At 52.7% G+C, this 12,173-nt stretch overlaps 1 protein-coding gene across 4 annotated transcripts in view; it reads right to left on the bottom strand.

The window, feature by feature from the left end:
- Positions 1 to 12,173, bottom strand: part of NBEAL2 (neurobeachin like 2) — a 528,491-nt gene that overhangs the window by 67,547 nt on the left and 448,771 nt on the right. For all 4 annotated transcript variants that reach the window (XM_029588231.1, XM_029588232.1, XM_029588229.1 and 1 more), the window contains 2 exons: positions 1,969 to 2,078; positions 1,528 to 1,645 (listed from right to left, as the gene is read on the bottom strand). In XM_029588231.1, the coding sequence (XP_029444091.1) occupies positions 1,528 to 1,645; positions 1,969 to 2,078 (228 nt within the window). The remainder of the gene's footprint in view (positions 1 to 1,527; positions 1,646 to 1,968; positions 2,079 to 12,173) is intronic.

Raw genomic sequence — 12,173 nt, 5'->3', positions numbered from 1 at the left:
TCTAAAAGCAGCCAGGCCCACCTTGCAGACAGGCACAGAAAACCACGAAGACCTCCCTCCCCTCTCGGTTTGTAATTGTACGTTGCCCTCACCCTCCGATTCCCACTGCCCACCCTCCCCCCCCCCCCCCCCGGATAGCATTGCCTGTGTAGCTGCAGCAACCCTTGCCCAAGCGAGAGCCGCAGGGACACCTCTTGTAAGACGTGCGCCCCTCAGCGTCTCTCGTGGGTTGGAAGCAGCCTTCCCCCCCCTCCCCCTCCCTTCCTGAGCGCACCACCTTCCAGAGCCACAGCATTACATTTTGAGCCACAAGGCAAGCTCCTTCCTTTGGATTTTATTTTATTTTATTTATTTATTTATTTAAGGTTTTTATATACCGGCATTCATGATAAAATCACATCATGCTGCTTTACATTACATTACATTTTGAATTACAAGGCACTTAAAAGTATTCTAAAGAGTCTTCCTATTTAATCTCTTCCACCATAATGAATCCAAGTCAGTGGAGTGGGTCAGGGAGTGTCCGGCTGGGCCGTTTCTCGTTAAAGCCCCCCACGCTGATAACATGCAAAGCATGAACATAGCAGAGTCAGCTGAGGAGGGGGACTCAGGAATGGGGGAGGAAGGTTTAGTAAAAGGAGCAAGATTATACAAAAATACGACAGACAAAAAAATCCCCAATCATGACCAAATATTGTACTCATATCTGGTCCCAGGGATATTTTGAGAAAAGCTACTTCAAGATGAGTCCACAAGACCTTCAGGAACAGCTGAGCATCCCATGCAGAAAATGCAGGTTTTGCTGAAACTTTACAGGTTGGTACGTAAGTAGCGAGTAGGACACAAATCTCACCTCGCAGCCACCGGCGTCTACGCCTGTGTGACAGCTGATGCCGAAACCTTGCATGAAGTTTCTTGGACAAGAAATTACTCCAAATATGTTGATCTGTCAAAGATCTAATGAGGGAGGTTTGGAGCAAAAGGAGGGAGGGGAAACAGAAGAGGATCCCAAATAGGGCAGTGGGTTGAATTACAATGGGATCCCAGTGAGGAAGATTCAGGACTCATATGCTGTAAAAATGTTCAGATTATTGGTCCTCCTCCCTACCATATACACATAAAGGAGAGCTAGGGGTGCTTCTGCCCGCCCCCCCCCCCCCAGAAAGGCCTAAACCTGTCGGCAAACCTGGGTCTGTGGTGCTTCGGTGGCAGGGAAGCTCCTTGTCTATCATCTGTGGGATAAAAGCCTACAATCATAGGAAGATAGGGCTGGAAGGGACCTCAAGAGGACATCTAGACCATCCACTGAATGCTTGCAGGAGCCACTGTACCCAAACCATCTCAGACAGACGTGTCTCCTCTACCACCATCTCCCTTGTTTCATGCATCCTAGCATTGAAAAGTGGACACCCACAGATGGAGGGAGGACCAGGGCCAGGACCTGTCGAGAAATAAACCCCATACTATTGCAAGTAGGTGCCGAGCGCTAAAATCCCTGTGCATTACCCATGCCAGGCGGCCTCTTACCCTCATAGGTGCAGTAATAGAAGACGTTCAGGGCCTCCACAGCTGCAGGACCCCTCTGCTTGAATCCGAAGATCAGGTCGATCCACTCATGGAGGTGAGCGGACACGTATTCCGACTCCTAGCAGACACGGAGAGGAATCGCAGCAATATTCTCATGCACTACACGGGGTCAGATTACAAACAAACTGCAAGACGAACACGGCCCCAACTCCCTCTTCCACCCCCATGAAATAACACGTCATAGGTTTTCGTATTGGATCCAAACAAAGTAACAATAGTGCCATTTCGTGCACTGCGTTTTCGAGCCAAACAGAGAAAGCAGGAGTTGGGACAGGAAGTTACGGTTGGCGTCCTGCTAACATGAAGAGGTGGATGTTCGGGCCTATGGCAAACCCTTCCTGTGGGAAAGATAAGGCTGGATCAGATCACGTCCCATCTTACCAGAGCTTGTCTGTGTTTGCAGATAAAGTCTTCTCTGGATCGGGCCCATTTTGGGAGGACAACATCGTTCACCTTGTCGGCAGACATCTGAAGGCTCCCGAGATCGAACCCTAATGAGAAAAAGGAAAAAAAAAAAAAAAAAGAAAAGATTATTCTTAGCCAACAATGCTAAAAATATAGCACTGCATTTCTTGCAGCTGACATAAGGGAAAGGATGCAAAATACCTGTGGTTTTGGCATGCTGGAGAAGCAGGGCACAGGTGGCATGGGGCTGGGGGTCCAGTCATAGGACACTTCCTGATGGGAAAAAGGTGGATGAGGTCCCAGTTTGCTGGTGGGCAGGGGGCAAATCATGCAGTTAGGACCTGCTCAGGGAGCGTATCGGGGAAGGGGAGGGGGTGCAATTTTGAGCTAGCTACTAAAGTACGCAAAGGCTTTTGTACCTACGCAGCTCGAGTTAAGTTTCAGAAAGAAACCCCACCATCTGCATGGCTGGCTGTGGTTTTGGAGGAACACCACCTGCCTATAATTTGAAAATCTAGCTGTGTGTGTGCATAGTTTTCTCCCCTCCCTCACCACGTCCCCAGGATTGCCTGCATTAAAAGTGAAAACAGTCAGCTAGATCTGGCTTCTCTGTGGCAGGGTGTTTTTCAAAATGTCGTCCTCAACGAGTCCCGTGGCGAAAAAAACTAAAAAGTTTCCATCATACTAAAGTAAACCGTGGATTCTAGCAGATATCCAGTCTACCCAAATGTTTTCCCTCTAGGAGTCCCAAGACAGCACTTTAAACTTGTTTTCTTGGACAGGATGCCTCCATTGTATGCAAATCTATCTCATGCATATTCATTGCGGATATCCTGAAAACTTGGCCCATTTGTGGCACTCGAGGACTCGCCATCACTGCCCTAGCCTCCTTGGAGACCAGATGCAATTGGACTGCTATAAGGCTTGTAACAGTTGATCTGTGCAGATTACTCTAGGTAGTAATGGTTTACCCATGACAGCCCAAATGCAGCCCTACTGCTGCTCTTAGGGTTTAACCAAGCCTGATGCAGTTCTACCTCCAATCTGACCACCAACCTGCGTTTTCCCCTCTTTGGCCCTCCAAATTCCAGACGCTTGGGGCAAACACTCATTCGTATTGCCTGTAAAGGAAAATTAGTTTCTTACCTGATAATTTTCGTTCCTGTAGTACCAAGGATCAGTCCAAGACACCTGGGTTGTGACTCCGCACCAGTAGGTGGAGACAGAGCAAAACTTGTGGGTGTGAGTCATATATGACCCTGTGCCAGCCACAGCCCCTCAGTCTTACGTAATGTCAAAGTAGCATCTCAACCAAGTTACAAAACCCCAAAACATACTACCAATTCAAAATCAAACCACCCGAACTCCAGGCGGAACCGGGCTCCCCAACCGGGAGAGCTAAACAAGCGATCAGCAAAACTGAACTACGAAAATTAATGAGCGGACTCTCCGTTACTTCAGCGAAGCCCTGCGGGCGGGATCCTGGACTGATCCTTGGTACTACAGGAACGAAAATTATCAGGTAAGAAACTAATTTTCCTTTCCCTGTACGTACCAGGATCAGTCCAGGACACCTGGGATGTACCAGAGCTAAGTTACCGAGGGTGGGAAGCAGAGAGTCCCGCTCGGAGCACCCTCTCTCCAAAACTCCCGGCATCTGTAGCCCGGACATCCATCCGGTAGTGCCGGATAAAGGCATGTAAAGATTTCCAGGTAGCCGCCCTACAAATCTCTTGAGGCGACACCTGAGAAGCTTCTGCCCAAGACGCAGCCTGAGAACGAGCCGAGTGAGCCCGAAGACCCACTGGAAGCGGTTTTCCCCGCAAAAAATACGCCGAACCAATGGCCTCCTTGAGCCAACGGACGATCGTCGTGCGGGAAGCAGCGGCCCCTTTCTTCGGACCAGAGAACAAAAACGAACAGATGGTCCGTTACCCGGAACGGATTAGTAACCTCCAACGGATTAGTAACCTCCAAGTAACGAAGAAGGGACTTCCGCACGTCCAGCTTCCGCAGTTCCCTAGAATGGGGATCGGTGGACTCCCCTACCGCAAAGGCCGGGAACTCCACTGACTGATTGACGTGGAAAGACGAAACCAGGCCTGCAACTCCGAAAAACGCCATGCCGAGGCGATTGCCACCAAAAAACACTGTCTTCAACGTAAAGTCCTTAGTAGTCGCACGCCTCAAGGGCTCGGACGGGGCCGAGCCTAAGGCGGATAGAACCCTGTTAAGATTCCAAGACGGACGCAAAGGAGGACGGAGACGTTTGGCCCCCCGAAGGAAACGGGAGATATCCGGATGTAGGGCCAGAGAGGTTCCACGAACCTTACCCCGCAAACAACCAAACGCCGCTACCTGGACCCGTAACGAACTGCACGCCCTTGGCTAGACCGGCCTGGAGAAACGTTAGGATAACCGGAACCGAAGCGGAAGTGGGATCCACTCCCCGCGACACGCACCAATCTTCAAACACCTCCCAGACCCGGACATAAGCTAGGGACGTAGACTGCTTCCTGGACGTCAGCAATGTGGCTATCGCCGCATCTGAGTAACCTTTTCTCTAACAGCGATTCCTCTCAAAATCCACGCCGCGAGACAGAAGTGATCCGCATCCTCCAAACAAACGGGACCCTGACGCAGGAGCCCCGCGAACGAGATCTGCGAACCACGGCCGACGAGGCCACTCCGGAGCCATCAAGATCACATTGTACGGATGCAACTCTATACGTCGTAGAATCTTGCCTATCATCGGCCACGGGGGAACACGTACAGCAGTACGTCCGTCGGCCACGGAAGCACCAGCGCATCGACGCCCTCTGCTCCTCGTTCCCGACGCCAACTGTAAAATCGCGGGGCCTTTCGTGTTGTGCCACGTGGCCATCAGATCCATGTGGGGAACTCCCCACGTCCGGCAGATGAGACGAAACGCTTCGTCCGCCAACTCCCACTCCCCGGGATCGAGGCGGTGACGGCTGAGAAAAAAAAAAAAAAAATCCGTCTGGACAATGTCGACCTCTGCAATGTGGGAGGCTGCGATGTTGCCGAGAGTGTGTTCTGACCAGGCCATGTTGCCGAGAGTGTGTTCTGACCAGGCCATCAGGAGCTGCGCCTCCACCGCCACTTGAGGACTCCTTGTCCCTCCTTGACGATTGATGTAGGCCACGGTGGTCGCGTGGTCCGATAACACTCGGACCGCCTGTCCCCTTGCCAACAGCAAGAAAGCCTTCAGCGCCAGACGGACCGCTCTGGTCTCTAGACGGTTGACGCTGACCACAGGCCTTGGACTGACCTCCCTCGGCAAAACTGCTCCCCAGCCGGAAAGACTGGTGTCCGTGGTCACCACCGTCCAATCGGGTACCACCAGGGACACCCCACAGGACAGATGCTTGGAATCGAGCCACCAACGGAGACTGGATCTCGCCTGTCCCTCGAGTGGAAGAGGCAGGAAGAACTCCTCCGAGACAGGCTTCCATCGGGATAGTAAAGACGACTGCAACGGCCGCAGATGAGCGAACGCCCCAGGGAACCAGTGCGAGTGTTGAAGCCATGGAGCCCAGAACCATCAGGTAATCGCTGACTCGAGGAGTGTGAAGAGACAGTAACCTCCGGACCTGAGACTGCAGCTTGCACCTGCGTTCCTGGGAGAGGAACACTTTGCCCTGTTTCGTGACGAAGACAGCTCCCAGGTATTCTAGGGTCCGGTTCGGAACTAGCTGACTCTTTGCAAAATTGATTACCCAGCCTCGAGACTGCACAACCTGTAGGACTCTGGTTACTGCCCACTGGCACTGTTCCTCGGACTTTGCGCGAATCAATATCGTCCAGGTAAGGATGAACCAGGAAGCCTGCGCGCCGCCGCTGCGCCACTACCACCATCACTTTCGTGAACGGGCGAGGAGCCGTCGCGAGACCAACCGGCAGCGCCCGGAACTGATAATGCCGCCCCAGGATGCAGAACCGCAGGAACTGCTGGAACGCCGGCCGAATGCCCACGTGAAGGTACGCCTCTGTGAGATCTAGGGAAGCCAGGAATTTGCCCGGCCGCACCGAAGCAATGACCGAACGAATTGTTTCCATCTTGAAGTGAGGGACACGTAGACATCTGTTCACGCCTTTGAGGTCCAGGATCGGTCTGGACGTGCCGTCCTTCTTTGGTACGATGAAGTAAATGGAGTAACGGCCTTCTCCGTGCTGATGGCTTGGGACTGGAACCAAAGCTCCTAAGCTTTCCAAGCGTCGGATGGTGCCTAGCACCGCATCCTACTTCTCCGGAGCCTTGCAAGGGGAGATGAGGAACTTGGCCGCTGGGGTACGAAAGAAATCCAACGCGTAACCGTGTTCTCTCACATCGAGGACCCACTGTTCCGACGTCACCCTGGCCCATTCCTCGAGAAACAACGTTAGCCGCGCCCCGACATTTGGGGTCACGCGCCGAGGTTGCGGCGAGGAACGGGCTGACCGCACTTCATTGGGAAGCCTTGGGACCCCCTCCGGTCAGGGCTCCCCCTGGTCTACCGAACCGCTTCCCCCGAAAGGACTGCTGCCACTGAGGAGTCCGTGAGGAAGAAGATCGATACGAAGGTCCTGAGGAACGAGGGGGACGCGACTTCCTGGAACCGCGGAACCGGGGTCTGGAGGAAAACGAGGACCGCGCTCTGAACCTATCCTCGGGCAGTTTGAAGGCCCTGTTCTCCCCCGGGGACACCATCAGGTCATCTAAGTCCTTGCCGAACAACAATTTCCCTCTGAACGGCCGGGCTCCGAGGTGAGCTTTAGATGAGCCATCCGCTGCCCAGTTCCGCAGCCACAAGAGACGACGTACCGAGACGGCCGCCACCATGGACCTGGCAGAGGTACGCAATAGATCAGGGAGGGCATCCGCTCCGTATGCTATCGCTGCCTCTAAACGATCAGCCTGCGACGCCTCTTCCGGTGACAGACCAGCGTTCGCCTGCAGGACCTGGGCTCATCGCATCGCGAAGTCAGTGCAGATAGCGGCCAGCACCCCCTGGGCGGACATCTCGAAATCTTCTGAAGCTGCACTTCCAGCTTCCTGTCCTGGATGTCCCTGAGAGCCGTCGCTCCCGTGACCGGAATGGTGGACCTCTTCGTCACCGCCGAGACTGCAGAGTCCACTTTTGGAAGTCTGAGCAGCTCCAGCGCGTCCTCCGGGAGCAGATAAAGCTTATCCGTGGCCTTACTGACCTTCAATCCCAGCTCCAGCGTATCCCATTCTTTAAACAAAATATCGATGAGAAGTGAAAAGGAAACGCCACCGCCGGTCCCGTGAGACCGAGGAGAACCGAGACCCTGTTGGCCTCCTGCCGGACCACCACCGGCGGAGCCTCGATTCCTAGTTCCTGGAGGATGGCCGGGATTAAGGGGGACAGTTCTTCACTTCGGAATAGGCGGACCCCCTTGGGATCATCCCCGTCCGCCGGCTGTGCTCCTTTGCCCCCACCGGGCTGAGAGGAGCCGTCCCCCGCCATCTCCTCGGCCCCCCTCGGGGGCTCCTCTGAGAAATCCGTGTCCGTCGCGGAGGAAAGTTCCGAATCGGACTCCTGTGGGGCGCCCCGCGGAGGCCGCCTCCCCCGCGGGGCTGTCGGAACCCCCCGACATCCTTAGCCTTCCGCTGCTTCGGGGCGCGCTTACCGGGGCCCCCCCAGGGGCTTCCTTGTGTTTGCGCTTGCTACGCTTGCATTTAAGCACCTTACGCAAAAGCAGCGCAAAAACATCTGAAAACGAACCCGATTCGGAGGAATCATCTCCGGAGCCCTCCCGAGATCGAGACCCCCCCGGAGCGACCCCCCCCCGTCAGGCCCCAACTATGGGGAAAACGTGGGAGGCAAGGCCGCGGTCCCTACCGGTTTCCGCGCGATTTCTTAGCCTGTGGCCAAGATGGCCGCCACTCCCGCGCTTAGCGGGAAGAGGTCCTGCTGCCTCTCAGCTGAGGCACCGCTGCGCGTCGGCGATCGCGAGGCCCGGGAACGGGCCCCCCGAGGCACCCCCGACGATCCTTCTTCGCCCGGAACGCAAGAAAAAAACACAGGCCGTCCCTCGAGAGCCGCGCGCGCGCCGAGCCACAGGCCCGGCACGAAGAACCACGCGGCATGGCGGCGAAACGCGGCGAGACTGAGGCGCAACGCGGCTGACAGGCCGAGAAAAAGAAAAATCAAATCCGCGCCAGCCCCCCCGCGATCAGTGCCTCCCCCCCGACTGACCGGAGCGGCAGCGCTAGAGAAAACAGAGAGCCAGCACAAGAAATAAAACCAAACCTGTTTTTTTTTGTTTTTTTTTAACTTCACGCTGTCCACGGTCCTGGAGCCCTGTTGCAGGAGGGGGTGAGTGAACCGGGCTCCCCGGTGTCACCCCTTGCGCTGCTACTAGAAAGCCGGGTCCTCGACCCTAGCAGCGGCCTCAACCAGGGGGGGTGGTCCCCTCAGAACCTCGCAACCCCCCTGGGAGGCAGGGCGGACAGGACTTCACTCACTAAAAATACAACTTTAAAAGGAAAATTCAATTGAAAGGAAAATCCAAAGAAAAACCTGACTAACTAACAGAATCAGTGCAGGCAGAGGCTGTGACTGCACCTGCACCACCTACTGGAGACAGAGTAAGACTGAGGGGCTGTGGCTGGCACAGGGTCATATATGACTCACACCCACAAGTTTTGCTCTGTCTCCACCTACTGGTGCGGAGTCACAACCCAGGTGTCCTGGACTGATCCTGGTACGTACAGGGAACCTGCTCTTATCACTATTCTCTGAGCCTGTCGCAAGTATGTTTGAATTGTGTCATGCTTTTGTCTGCCACTACCTCTGCTGGAAGATTATGCCAAAAATACTAGGGATGTGCATTCGTTTGCAACGAAACAGGAAATAGAGACGATATTTCCTATTTTGTCGCGTTTCGGGGGGGCAACGAAACGATAAGAAAAACCACGAAATTTTGTGTGGTTTTCTTAGTGTTTTAAAACCCAACAAACCCCCAAAACACACCCCGACCCTTCAAATTTAATTAATTGCAACCCCATCCTACCGACCCCCCCCCCCCCCAAGACTTACGAAAGTCCCTGGTGGTCCAGTGGGAGTGATCTCCCCCTCTCGGGCCGTCAGCTGCCACTAATCAAAATGGCGCCAATTTTATAAGATGGCGCCGGCTGTCCATTGCTCCCTACCATGTGACAGAGGCTGGCCAATGGCACAGATAGCCCCTGTCACACGGTAAGGGCAAAGGGCCATCGGCGCCATTTTGATTACTGGCAGCTGATGGCCCGAGAGCGGGAGATCGCTCCCAGGACCCCTGCTGGACCACCAGGGAATTTTGGCAAGTTTTGGGGGGGGGGGGTTCCGGGAGGATGGGGGGGGGTTTGCAATTAAGTAAATTTGAAGGGTTGGGGTGGGTATGGGTTGTTTTTTTGTTTGTTTTTTTTTTACAACCCTGTTGTAATTAAGTAAATTTGAAGGGCTGGGGTGGGTTTTGGGTATCGTTTTGGGGGCAGCCAAAATAAAATCGGTCCGAACTGCGGACCGATAACGAAGGTCGAACCGAAAGGTTTGGCCGAATCACATCTCTAAAAAACACCAATAATCTCCACCGAAGGTGAAAACTTGCAAAGTGTACCTTCCAAAACCACCCTCTAATCACAAAAAAATGGACTGTATGAAGCACTAGCAGAATGAATTTAATAAAAAAAAATTGTTTGTGGAATGTGATGGTAGTTTCATATCAGGCTAAAGGAAAATTGGTTCTTACCTGCTAATTTTCGTTCCTATAGTACCACAGATCAGTCCAGACTCCTGGGTTTTGCCTCTCTGCCAGCAGATGGAGACAGAGAAAGTTTCACTGACACTGTACATAACCCAGTGAGCCACCTGCAGTTCCTCAGTAATGACCTGTACCCAAGCCAAGATGATGGCAACAACCTTAAATTTCTAAGCAAGCTCGCTCCCCTCCAACAAGCTGGAAGAAGGTGAGGTTGCCCAAAAAGACAAAGGAAAACTCATTTCCTAAATTTAACATAAGCAATTAACATTGAAAAACCTCCAACAACTCGCACTATATACAAAGAAACAGTACGAGCAGTGGACTCTCCCCCCCAGTAAATGGGTGAGTCTCTCGTAGAACACTAACTAAAGCACATGGAAGCCGGATCTCCCACATCCAAATGATAATGCCTAGCAAAAGTGTGCAATGACCTCCCAGTAGCTGCCCAGCAAATTTCATGCAGAGATACCTGTTGTGACTCGGCTCGGGAAGTTGCCTGAAAAAAAGTCAAGTGCGCCACTAAACCCCTTGGTAGTGGGCACCCATTAGAAATTTAAGTCAACTCGATCGCTTCCTTCAGCCATGGCACAATTGTAGCCTTAGATGACTTATTTCCCTTCCTTGGACCACTCCACAGTACAAAGAGGTGATCTGATCTATAAAGAGGAGATACGATCTATGAAAATCATAAGTGACATTTAGATACCTCAATAATGCAAGCCTCCAATCTAAGAGCCTAAGGTCCCCCGCGTGAGGTATAGAGGAATCCAAATCCATAAAAACTGGAAGCTCTACTGTCTAAGATGGAACACCAAGGCAGAAAAGAAGGCACCATTCATAACGATACCCCCGAATCAGACACCTGCAGGAAGGGATCTCGACACGACAGTGCCTGGAGCTCTTAAATTCTCTGGCTAAACAAATAGCCACCAAGAAAACCACTTTAAAATTCAAGTCCTTAGTGGTTCAAAGTAAGCCTCACACAATCCTCTAATGACTACATTCAGATTCCAAGATGGACAAATGTTCCGCACCTGAGGATGCAAGTTATTAGCTCCCTGAAGGAACCATATAACATCCAGATGTGTGGACAGAGGACACCCTTGCACCTTCCCCCAGAGACAACCCAGTGTCGCTAACTGGACTCTCAGAGAATTAAAGGCCAGTCCCTTGACCAGAACCTTTCTGTAGAAAAGCCAAAATATGCGACACCATAGCCTGAACAGAGTGAGGCTGCACTCTGTCAACAGCAGACCAGGGCACAAAGATCCTCCAAATTCGCACATTTGTCAAGGATGTAGAAGATTGCCTAGCCTATAATAATGTAGAAATAACCACTTCGGAATATCCCCTCCATCTCAGATGTCTCCTCTCAGAAGTGAAACCACGAGACAGAAGTGAGCTGCCTGACCCAAATATATTAGGCCAAGGTGGAAAACAGTCACCAATGTCCGAATCTCAGGGGCCCGTCTATGGCCATGTTAATCAGATCTGGGAAGTATGGTCGAAGTGGCCATGCTGGAGCTATCATGTTCATGTTGCCCAGATGTTTCTCCATCCACTGTAATCCCTTGTCCACCAGAGGCCACGGGGGGAAGACAAAAGAATCCCTCGAGTCCATGGCAGCACCAAAGCTCCGATTCCCTTGTACCGTGTTCTGTTCAGCTGCTGTAAAACCGTGACAACTTGGTGTTCTCTTTGGTCGGGATACCCCCATCCACTGTGAATGAGACACATCGCTACCTCAGACAGCTCCCATTCCCTGGAGTCTAACTTTATCCGCATGCACAAGTACCTACACAAATATGCGCTCAAGTATCTGCACAATTACGCGCTCAAGTCTAGGTCGCAGATGTATGTACTTAAATCTAGGCCATGGCCTTATGCACACAGGTCCTTGCACATGCAATCACCACATGGCAAAAATGCGCTTACATGCCTATGCACGCAGGAAAAGAACCATTGCCTACCTGCACCTTCAAGCGTGTTTAGGCCCGGATGAGTTTAACATCTGGCACCGAAAATCATCAGCCTGAAGAGCTTCTCAACAGCTTAGGCCTCGACTGGCTGAGAATCCTTGGAGACTGGGGCCAAGGGCCAAGAGCCAGCATCCCGCTAAACATGATTTGTGCATAAGCAAATTAAAACTGGCAGGAGATCTCTACCAGAACCAGAGACTCCTCCTCAGTGCAAGTGTCTCTCTGCACCTCTGTGGGACAGGGAACCGCCGGCGACAGTCGAGGAGAAGATTCCCCTGCCTCTCCCGCCAATGCTGCTAGGGAATAAAAAATGGCCACCGTTTCCGCACTGACGAGGAAAGCCTCAGCACTAGACCCTGTCAACCACAAGGTTTGTTCTACTGGTGCGGTCTTGCTCGACCGAGACCTCCGAACGCCATGCCGCTTTTGCTG

The sequence above is a fragment of the Rhinatrema bivittatum genome, chromosome 2, assembly GCF_901001135.1.
Source record: "Rhinatrema bivittatum chromosome 2, aRhiBiv1.1, whole genome shotgun sequence".
NCBI lineage: Eukaryota > Metazoa > Chordata > Amphibia > Gymnophiona > Rhinatrematidae > Rhinatrema > Rhinatrema bivittatum.
Note: the sequence above shows the minus strand (reverse complement) of the source record. Positions and strands in the feature narration are given on the sequence as shown.